Here is an 11,369-nt window from a genome sequence, read left to right on the forward strand (position 1 = left end):
AGAAACAAAACTTAAGACAGCCACGATGCCCCAATAGAAAAAAAATTAAAAAGCTAATCTACAAATGTAGCTAGAGACCAAGTGATCAAAATTCTTTGGTCCCACAAAAGATGAAAATATCACAGATCAATGAAGAGTAGCCACATAACTTACATGTAACTATTTACTCTTTGTAGGCAAGTGAAGATCATCTTCGTCAACATTACGCTGACCTAAGTCATCTGCCATTCTTTCCTGGGTTGGTGAAACATATGGCTAGCGGACCTGTGGTTGCCATGGTGAGCAATCCTTATTGCAGGCAATAACTCTTTACATCCTTTTATTTTATTTTATTGATATAAGATACAGCTCTGTTGATATTCAGCCGGTAAATGCACCATTTCAAGAAGAACTGACAGCCGCTGAAAGTTGTCAGTCGGAGTGAGAGTGTTCACTCAAAAGTCAGGTACTTTTCCCCCTAAAGTTTGACATTGACAACATGGAGTTTTCTAAATGTGATCATGACTTTTTTGCTTTTGAAATGTGGTGTTTGGGAGCCTTCTTTAAAAAAAAAATGCATGCCCCCAAACACCCCTAGAGAATTGGACGGTTAGTCCTCTTGTTGATAGACTATGAGCAGTCCGTCTTTTGCTGCTTAGTTAATCGAGCACAAGGAGAAGGGAGGCACAAAATAATGGCAGCGGAAAATCAGAATTTGAGGATTTCTTGCGGCCATTTTTTTTTCGTGCCTGAGCCTTTTTTTGCACTCGACTAATTAAGCAACGAAAGAGGGACTGCTCGTAGTCTACCTTGTTGATGCAGTTTGTTACTTTGACCGCAAAGCAGCCAACTTCAAATTTCATTGAAACCCCCAGGTGACTCAGGGTAAAGGGTCCATTGATTTAATTTGTTGTCTGAACATTTTACTTCTGCTTATTATTTTCTGAATCAATACCGAGATCAGTTGTAATTGCGGCATCTTATATACCTTATTGGATGGTGTTTTGTGGTGCTGAGTATTTTAAAATATATAATTTTCAAAATAGAAACAATGAGTAGAAATACGCAGCGGTATTACACACCAAAACATCTAACAAGCTCTTTAATATTATCCAACTTTTTCAAGCTAAATTGAAGGTGTGACTGATTTGTGTGTGACTAGTGCATGGCAAATGTCAGCACCTAAACTAGTCAAGTTATGGATTCATGTAGTTTGCAATGACAAGGAAGGAATAGCTACTACATGTACTGTCAAATTTGCTAGGCAATTTAACCCTTTCACGCCTGTGGGGTTCCCCATTGATGAGTGAAATCGTCTGGCATTAGAGTAAAATCTATAAGTCTGGGTGGCCCTTACAGGAGTTAAAGGGTTTAATTAATTGATAGACATCTCCAATCCTCATTAAAATAATGTTATTATTTACAGCTCAAGAATGCCTTGCCACACAGGCTTTAGTGATCTAATAATGAGTGCGCTGCTCTGGATGGATTTTATTACCTGGGTGGCTGAGCTGGAAAGCACCTACATATTTATTCTGACATCCAACCCAAGTAATCTGTTTTGTCATTTTGTAGGTGTGGGAAGGTCTTGGTGTTGTCAAAACTGGCCGTGTGATGCTTGGAGAGACTGATCCAGTGAGTGTTGTAAATTAATAATTTATTAGTCATTCAACAACTGCATAATCATGTAATAACCTTTTGTGCTAGTAATAGCTATCGCTAAGTGCCAACGAAACAGTCAATAATTATAATGCAGAGTCTGCAGATTTGTATTAGAGTTCCAAAATACCCAACAGTAGTTGTAATTCTTTTATTCAAAAATACTGCAGCTCAAAGTATCTAGTTAACAATAATACAATATTTTAATAGAAATTGCACACTTTGTATCTCCAACATGTTTTGATTGGGTGACAAAACATGAACAGGATTGACTTGACAACTGCATGACTTAACTGCCAGTGGTATCATTTTTTTTGTTTTTCTCTTAGGCTAAATCTAAGCCAGGAACAATCAGGGGAGACTTCTGTATCCAAATAGGAAGGCAAGTTTTTAGTTTTTCCATTTCATTCCAGGCAGCCCTTTGAATGGCTGATTTCATGAAAGATGTCAAAGATTGCAAGTAGTAAATTCCATCCTTAATTTTGAAGTCACAAAGTGTATTATTTCACAACAGTTGATTATTTCATTATTCATATTTATACTGTAGTACAATGTTCATTAATTTTGCTTGGGAAGTGGAATTGGAGAATGATAAGACGACAATGTCGTGAAATTTGAGGTGCATTTCATTACCTACAATCCTTGACATCTTCCTTGAGCAGGTATGGAGGAAACATTTGATAACCATTTCTTTGTGATCCACTAGGAATATCATTCATGGAAGTGACTCGGTAGAAAGTGCAGAACAGGAGATTGCTCTTTGGTTCAGTGGCAAGGATGAAATAGTGGACTGGACTCCAGCAGCGTATAAATATGTCTACGAAAACTGAACTGTAATCATATCATTTCTAGTTAGGAATTAAAATCCAGTGGCAGAGTCATTTCATTATTCTGTAGTAAAAACAAATAAAATCTGTGAATTCTTTACTCAGTGCTTTGGTGGTAAATACTCTGCTCTGTGCCACCTTAAGGTTGGTGCAGTAGTTAGGGGCTGTCTGTGTGCATTTTTTTGTGGGGGGGGGGGGGGAGGGGGGGGGAAGATGAGGGCAGGAGGAGGTGGTATTCAGAGACAATTGGAATTGGAGAGAGGAACATCAAGGCGACACAGGGAAACAATTTCAGTCAGCAACACTTGTTTTTGGGATTTCTGTAATACAAAAATTCTTGCAAAGGGTTTTTGTTGAAAGAAAACAAAATGCCAGAGAATACTTGCTCCCACCAGTTGTAAAAGTTAATGGTTTATTCCCGGCAGGTGGGGTTTAAAACACAGGTCACTCATTACAGGTCATTGTTTTACCTAAACTGAAGTATGGTTTGCGCTAACCAACGTTAAATGCCATGGAAACCAATAGGTTTAGATACCTCTTTACTAACGGTTAGAGCTAACCAGGCTTCGAGCAACCGGCCCCTGTACTTTAATTAAACCTGTCAGTTTATTCCTTAGTCTAAGATAACGGTCTTCAGTAGAGTGGAAGGGGTACAGTGCTGCCGTAAAGGAGGAAGTACGTCTGCTGAAGGTGATTTAATGTAGGTTTGTGTGACTAAGAACGTTGCGTGATGAGGAAATATAGAATCAAATCAAATCATTTATTGAAGTGCTTGAGGTGAATAATGTTCTTAAAAGTTTGACTATTACCCATCAGATGCTCAGCAGGGCTCATGATTGAAATGAAAGACATCAGAATATTCGTTTTTTCCAAAACTTGGGACGAGAAGGAGAAATCTTTAGGCCTGTCACACAATCTCTCAGCAGACGAGATTGCGTGACTAGCAAAAGCACTCCTTCATTTTGCCTTATTTGGTCATCGAACCACTTTGTTTAAAGCACAGTCCACGTGGTGTGAGAGAGACTTTTGTGTTCTGCAATAAAGTCGTTCTCTTAAAACCAACGAAGCTTTGTAGCGCAGCGAAACAGTTTCCGATATACTCAAGATGTCCGAAAACACCGAGCGAACATTTCTGATGTTAAAACCAGACGCCGTCCACCGAGGATTGGTAGCCGATATCATCAAAAGATTCGAACAGAAGGGTTTCAAGTTGGTCGCCATGAAATTTATGAAGGTACAAGTCGTCTGTTGTCTCTACAGAGAGGACGATTCGGTTTTTGTACAAATTGTACATTGGTGTATATTTTGTTTTGTTTAAGGCTAGCGAGGAACTCCTTAAAAAGCATTACGAAGAACTGAAAGAGAAGAAGTTCTTTCCAGGTCTCATCAAGTACATGTCATCTGGCCCCGTTGTGGCGATGGTACGCTTTTAATTTTTTGTGATATGTGTAAATTCTGTTTGCTGTGCATTTGCGGATAACCAAGTTCTCGATTGTTCTTTTCCTGGAAAATTGTGAACTTGCCTACTTGAGGGAAATCGCCTACAATAATACACCTGCAGCATTGTACATTAATTTATTAAGCAATTAATTGATTGCTGCATGTACTTCAAACATAGACTCGTGTGGAAACAGTTTTTGTCTGACCAAATCAAAATCATCCCATTTAATTTTGCATAATGTGTGACTATATCGTGACTTGTACACCAGTTGATACTTGTCCGTTTGCCTCGGTCAGCATTGTCATGTTGGCTCGAGACGTATACAAAACATGGACCACCCCCGTGGACCCGGTCTATTGACTACTCCTGTGGACCACCCCTCATTTTGTACAGTTGCACGCAGAAAGATCTTTAGACGAAAAAGAGAAGTGATCCAAGCACTTATCTGGACATTTTAAGCAATTGTCTCTTACAGACACATGAAAAATTCAGGTGCCTCCAATGGGATTCAAACCTATGATCTATGTGATGCTGGTGCAATGCTCTATGAACTGAGCCATGAGGCCACTCAGTTGGGAGCAGGTCATGTTTTGCCTATGTCCTCCGTTTGGGGCCTTAGCATGCCTTTTTGGCCTGGCCTGTCTTATGCCACGCTGGTAGGACTCAGCCAACCAGGTTGGCTCAGTTGGTTAAGCATCAGACTACCGTGCTGGAGGTCGCGGCATCAAAAACCCCCGCCGGTGTCCTAGTGAATTTGGAGCCCCTTAAATTTGGACCCCTGGGGACTAAATCCACTAGCTGATTAAGTCCCCCTTTGTGGATTTGGACCCCCCAGTACAGCTCATTGAACTGTTTATCAAGGCAGAGTTAGATCTTGGATTGCTTGGAAACTGACCGATACCATAAAGCATAAGTCTTTGTGAAAAAGACCAGATTAGTAAAGGTCGGTTAAAGTGGTACTATGATCAAAAAATCAGTTCCTTTTTTTGTTCAGATTTTGAAAGTGTGTTCGCTTAACACCTAAGTGGCAAAATTTTGAGCTTTGAGTTTTATCCAAAGGCTGTTTATTTTAAGTGTAACTTTTGGATTTCATGGTCCGCCATTACTCACATTCAAAACTGGCCGATTGGACCTCAGAGGGTTGGATCTTGAGAAAATGACGTCATTTACTCACTAGCTTAAAATTTCAGCGTGTAAACGCAATTTATTATATATGCCAAACACGGGTTGAAAAGTCTGGAAGCCCGAAACTCCCATGCTGCATATTAATTAGGCCGCGTACACACGCATTGCATTCTTAAACTAGTGAGTGTTTGACGTCATTTTCTCCTCGACCCAGCTCTCTCAAGATTTTAAAGTTAGTAATGGCAGACCAATAAATAAGAAAATTCCAGCTAAAATAAACAGGTGTCTTTTTAAAATCAGAACTTAAAACTTGGGTGAGTTAGTGTTTAGTTAACATAGTTTTGAAATCCAAAGGAAAAACAAATTTTTTTTTTGGTCGTAGTACCACTTTAAAGTGAATGCAGCGGCATTCCATTAAGTAGATGCGAATTGTAACTCCTTTCTCACAGAAGCTGAAGTCGTGCACTATGGTTTGCCTTTCTAGAGTTCTCAGATAAGTACAATAAACCGTAGGCCCTGTCTCAAATCACTTGCGTGGGGAGTTAAAGAACACACAATGTTCGAGAAGAGTAGGGGAGGTAGTCCTCGGTGTGGTGGGCCCTTGCCCATTCTGTCCTGGGGACTCTTGTGTAAACTACTTGTTATTCGGTTGAGATCATGGTAAACTGCATGGCTGTCATTTGCGCCAGAAAAAAGCAGTCCCAAAGTCCCCCACAAAGTTTTGTTCATTGACGGTGCCTGAAAAGCCTCCAGTGGATTGAATTTCCGGTGGATGAGACTCCCACAGGAGCCTGATGACCACTCACAAGACCTAACTTGATGCCATAGTATCACTGAACGGGAACTATCTTTTTTTTCTTGCGGAGAAGGTAGTCTAATAATTTTGAGTGGTCTGTGAAAATGCCTTGACACAGCCTTAGTGTGGGAGTTGTTCACTCCAAGTCATGAGCTCCTGTTTAATTGTCCAGATGTGTGTGAGGATCACTTCTCTTTTTCGTCTAAAGATTTTTCTACGTGTAACTTTACAAAATGATGGGTGGTCCACAGAGGTAGTCCATGGACCGGGTCCATGAAGGGGTCCATAAACCGGGTCCACAGGAGTGGCCCATGGACCTGGGGTCCATGTTTTGTATACATCGGTTGGCGTGGGTTGAGCAAGGTGGTGGGTGATCTCGTGGTCAGAATACTATTCTTCCTTAGTAGTCACTGTTTTTCTGAAAAAATCTCACACTGAAAACACCGCAGGTTTTCCTTTGAATTTTCTAGGCTTGGTGGCATTGTTCAAGTTAAACTTTCCCACTCTGTGTGGGGAGCAACGAGCCTAAAAAGAGCTGAGAAGGAGGCTAACTCTGCCATGGAGCTTAATTAAGTCAGTGAACTATTATTTGATTGCACTCACATGACCATTTTGGTGCCAATTGAAAACAATAGAAAAATGTAGCTCAAGTTGAGCATAATGATAGTCACATTCCCAAATGACTTTTTCACTATTCTGTCCACCAACGTAGCCACCCTTGACATCAGGTGCAATCAAAGAATTGGTTTTCTGGTGATATCCCCTTTCAAAAGTTAATACATACCTCTTACTAACAGAGTTCGAGGTCCGTACTGTACGTTACGGACCGAGTTTTTTCCCGTTGATTTATGGCCCAAGCGCAAAGCGCGCGGGCCATAAATCAACAGGAAAAAACGAGGATCCATAACTTACAGTACGTACCGAGAACTCGGTTAGTAAGATATTTATTATATCTGAGGTTAATCCGGCATGCGGGCAAGGAAACTAGTCAAAGTCAAGCAGAAGGTTCAACTGCCACAAAGATTGCCGTGCCAAAATTCCAAAAACTAAATCTTCTTGGCTGTTAAGTTTGAAATAGTTGCTTGCAAGATTCAAACAGTTTGCAGTACAAGTTTATGCAACAGAAATGAAATGAAAAACTCGCTAGATGATGTTTTATCAAAAATTTTAAATTTAGCGGGCTGTACAGTGGGCCGTACTGTAGAATACGGCCTGCTAATTTAGCCAATTACAGCGCGCGTACTATCTGAGAGATATAATAATGGACTATTAACAAATGATGGAATATTTTTTGTTTCTCATCAGGTTTGGGAAGGACTTAATGTTGTGAAAACATGTAGAGATATCCTGGGTGAAACTGATCCAGTAAGTAACATTTATTTGGTTTTTGCAGGGAGGGGAAAACCAGAGTACCCAGAGAAACAACAAACTCAACCCACATGTGACATAAAGTCTGGGAACCAAACCCGGGCCACATTGGTGGATTAGGTCGGTCAGTGCTCTCACCATTGTAGCCTACGGACAGGCTCCTGGTTGGGTTTAGGGTGAGTTAGTCGAGTGTAGTCAAGGGCGAGTGGGACGAGCCAAGAGCGGTCTGGTGATGAGGGAGTACCCGCTTTGCTTGCAGATTCACCCTCGCTGGGAGCCTGTTCGCAGGCTCTCACCATTGCCCGGTCCCTGCTCCACAAAAAGGGTCCCAATCGTAGTTTGTAGAATGATGTCGATAATAGATGCTTTTAGTTTTGTTTACATTGTAAACAAGAGTTTTTATGTGTACTGTACCTGCCCTGCAATGAATATTTTGTGATCTCAAGCAAATGCAATAAATGCTATAAAAGTTTCATGATGCAGTTAAGTCACTTGAACTTACACGGTACCAAGTGAAGAAAATATTTTTTTCTTATAACGGTAACAATATATACATATTTATATAAGTGGACAGATGGAGCTGGATTATTGCTACTCAGAGTTTCATGCTTCTTGTGAAGCAATCATCAGGCAACTGCCAAAAGTAACGGTTACAATCCAAGTTATAGAGAAAACAGAACAATAAATACTTGGCATGGCACCTGGCACATTGTATCGCTTTATTGAGTGATGCTTACAAAGTTCATGTCACATTTGCCGCAAAATCTGATAATTGTATAATTGTATTAGGGCAGTTTTCTGCAGAAGTTTCTTCGAAAACTTCCCATTATCAGATTTTGCGGCAAATGTGACATGACCTTTGTAAGAATCACTCAATAAGCGATAAAACATGCCACGTGCCACACCAAGTATTTATTGCTCTGTTTGCGCTATACGGTAAATTGGATTGCAAGGGTTACTTATTAGCAGTTGCCTGATTGCTTTGCAAGAAGCATAGGCCACTTTCATAAATGGGGACCACTTTTACATTCTTTTGTCTTTATGTTAATTAGACCTACTACCCTCATCTTCAAACAACAATTCTATTGAAATTTGCTTGTAGTGAGGCTAGAAAGGCTTATTAGCATTAAAACAAAAGAATATTTTATTTGGCTGCCATTATGAAAGAGGTCTATGAAACTCTGAGTAGCAATAAATGTTCAAGACCACTTAATCTAGCTCTATCTGTCCGCTTGTACAGTATTCTGCTCTAGTTTAACTATTGAGCACTCTTATAGTTGACCAGGACATCACTCTGGCACTTCGGTACATATCATTTAATTATATATATCTATATATAGATTTCCACCATCTGAAAACTTGCTAATATTACGTTAACATTCAACAGAAGAGCATGTGTTATGGCACCAATGCTCTCCAATGCTCTTTTTGTCGCTCAGTTACCGGTATCTTGAAATCTTGAGTTTTATTCCACTTTTTAGGCAAAATCCAAGCCTGGCTCTGTTCGAGGCGATTTCTCCATTCACATCGGGAGGTAAGTCCATAAATGACCTTTCCAAATTTTATTATGCTTTATAAGTTGATCTGTTCAAAATTGAAGGATTCATTTTCCCCCAGTTTCCCATTTTACTGAAAAAAATTTCATCTGGTACATCCACAAAGGTAAGGATGTTATTTTTTTTTTACATTAGTTGATTGTGACATCTTGTGTATATGCATAAGTTTTCTCAACTTTGGGTGACCTAATCTCTCTGTATCTTTAAAATGATCATGTTTCAAGGGGTGAAATTTTGCAAAAACTGGGCAGCTTTTCTGATAATCCTAAGGTTTTGCTTTATGTCCCTAAACAAAGAGCATTATGAAGAAAATTTCAAAAAAATTGTCACTAGGATTAATAATTTACAAATGTATTTGCCTCTTGGTTGTCTTATTAGGAATATTTGTCATGGCAGCGATAAAGTGGAAACAGCTAAAAGAGAGATTGCACTTTGGTTTAAAGAGGAAGAACTTGTGGATTGGGAGCCAGCAACGTACAGCTGGGTTTATGAGTGAAAAAAATGTCCTCATACCAATTACATTGTATTTTGATGTGTTGAATAAACTGAGTTATGAAAGAAGTTGCCTGTTTGGTTTTTTTTTATCCTACGGTATGGAATTTCTGACATTTGACAACAATTCAGTCAAAAGTTGAATTTTCTTACAGCATGATGTAGAAGGCCATGGATGCATGCTTTTGGGATTCTTCGTCTGGCTCAATTGATCTCTGCTCCTTCACATTTTTTCCCCTTAGTTTTCGTTTTGCAATGCTACCTCCTATTTTATTTTAAGTACCCTTTCCACAGGGTATGGTGCAGCTGTATTAGATTTAATGTTTGGCCACTACTAAAGGGTTGTTTTTAGTGGTTTCTTTTGTCTGGAGTGGCCTTATTATTTTGTTTTAATTAAATGCTCGTGTAAGTTAGTTCAGTATAATGTTAAATTAAATTTTGTTGTATACAATCTTAGCTAATGTTATGAAGTGGATTGACGGAGACATCCTTAATAAACTATAATTTCACATTGAAGTGTTGTAGTGAAATCAAAATTTCTTTCTTTTTTTTTTTGCAAAGGAAAGGAAAGGAACTTTATTTAATAAGTGTCTAGTCATTCTAGTGCTGAAGCACTAATTGGGGACACTGTAAACTGAAAGTAACAATCAATGCAAATGAAGTCAAAATTAATGTTGGTTTTTGAGGAGAGGGGAAACCGGAGTACCCGGAGAAAACCTCTCGGTGCAGAGTAGAGAATCAACAAACTCAACCCATATCAGGCGACTGCTCTTACCAATGCACCATAAAATTATCTTCACCCCAAGTGTAATTATTGTTACTTGATTACTTGATAGGATAAACGAACTTCTAGATTCAATTTGAATAGCACTAGGATAGTGAAAAATCAGCTAAATCAAATTTGTTGAGTGATGTTTCAGTGTCAAGCTAATTAAATTACTAAGTCAATGATACTCTATATGACAAAAGCTTTACCTTCACACCTCTTAATTATATGTATTTAATTATATCTAATCAACTTAGTAATTTAATTAGCCTGATAATGGACTCATTCCAACAGTGACACATCGTTTAACAACTTTATCCTTGACTTGTAATCATTCTGTTGTGTCTGCCTTCTCAATGGTTCTAGAAGAGTGGCTCCAGGGTCAAATGTACACCAAATAGTAATTTAAACAACACTGTCCCTAGAACTTTAAATATGGGATAATGGAAATACTTTTGTGGTAGTACACTTTGTACAAGTGCACTTCCATATTGTCATCGGGGCTGAGTGAGTGAGTGATTTGTAGGCCTGCAGCACGTGCATGAATTACCAAACTAATGTACGGTTTTCTTGAAGTACAACAATTTGTTTGTTTGCGGCCCACTTGTCGCCTTTTTCTTTTCTTAATTTTCTCATTGAAAAGAGAATGAAAACTGTTTGAATACGTTATTGTCAAATTAACAGACATAATTCTTAAGTATCTTAAATCAAAATCACTCTTTTCACGTTTACGGAGATCGTCACGCAAGCTCACATTTCACAGACATTCTGCGGGTCAAATAAACAAGAAAAAAAATCACCAGTCGACCATAATATTTTTACTCTCAAAGACCGGGTCAACTTCTTAGGCAACACTACTTTAATTTTGCTGATTGGTAAACATGTAAATTATATCGGCTAGTCCATGTCTGTTGATAGCACTGATAGCATCTTTCTTCTCTTGTGATTTATTCACGTAATTTGTCGCTCCACTTTTCTTTCAAAAAATTATATCTTTATGAAAAATAAGGAAGCGGAAGCCGCCTGTGTAGGTCTGTTGGAGCGAGCTTGAATTTCAACAAATGAACCCCAAAATCGGCAAGAATTTGTGTCGCTGAAAGCAGTTGCTATTTCCAATCGAATTACCTGATGATAAACAACCTTGTCTAGGAGAGAGAGTTTTTGACTTTGCAGAAACAACGGTTACAGCAAACAGTTGTTAGTAACACCCAAGCTTGATCACCAGTGGCAGCTGAAATCGGTGTCACTTTCTCTTTTGCAAGTGATTTATTTGTGCAGCTAAAAGTACAATAGAAAAATTGAACATAGCGAAAATCTCTCAAATGTTTTTCGCTGATGGTAACTTTTTATATTTATGTTG

At 38.9% G+C, this 11,369-nt stretch overlaps 1 protein-coding gene across 1 annotated transcript in view; it reads left to right on the top strand.

Annotated features, from left to right (window-relative positions):
• Window positions 1–9,312, top strand: part of LOC138000383 (uncharacterized) — a 12,528-nt gene extending 3,216 nt beyond the window's left edge. Inside the window, exons 3-10 of the mRNA XM_068846748.1 lie at window positions 177–278; window positions 1,555–1,614; window positions 1,968–2,051; window positions 3,571–3,699; window positions 3,785–3,886; window positions 7,133–7,192; window positions 8,677–8,729; window positions 9,130–9,312. Coding sequence (XP_068702849.1) covers window positions 177–278; window positions 1,555–1,614; window positions 1,968–2,051; window positions 3,571–3,699; window positions 3,785–3,886; window positions 7,133–7,192; window positions 8,677–8,729; window positions 9,130–9,247 — 708 coding nt within the window. The 3' untranslated portion in view covers window positions 9,248–9,312. The remainder of the gene's footprint in view (window positions 1–176; window positions 279–1,554; window positions 1,615–1,967; window positions 2,052–3,570; window positions 3,700–3,784; window positions 3,887–7,132; window positions 7,193–8,676; window positions 8,730–9,129) is intronic.
• The last annotated feature ends 2,057 nt before the right edge of the window (window positions 9,313–11,369 follow it).

The sequence above is a fragment of the Montipora foliosa genome, chromosome 4, assembly GCF_036669935.1.
Source record: "Montipora foliosa isolate CH-2021 chromosome 4, ASM3666993v2, whole genome shotgun sequence".
Lineage (NCBI taxonomy): Eukaryota > Metazoa > Cnidaria > Anthozoa > Scleractinia > Acroporidae > Montipora > Montipora foliosa.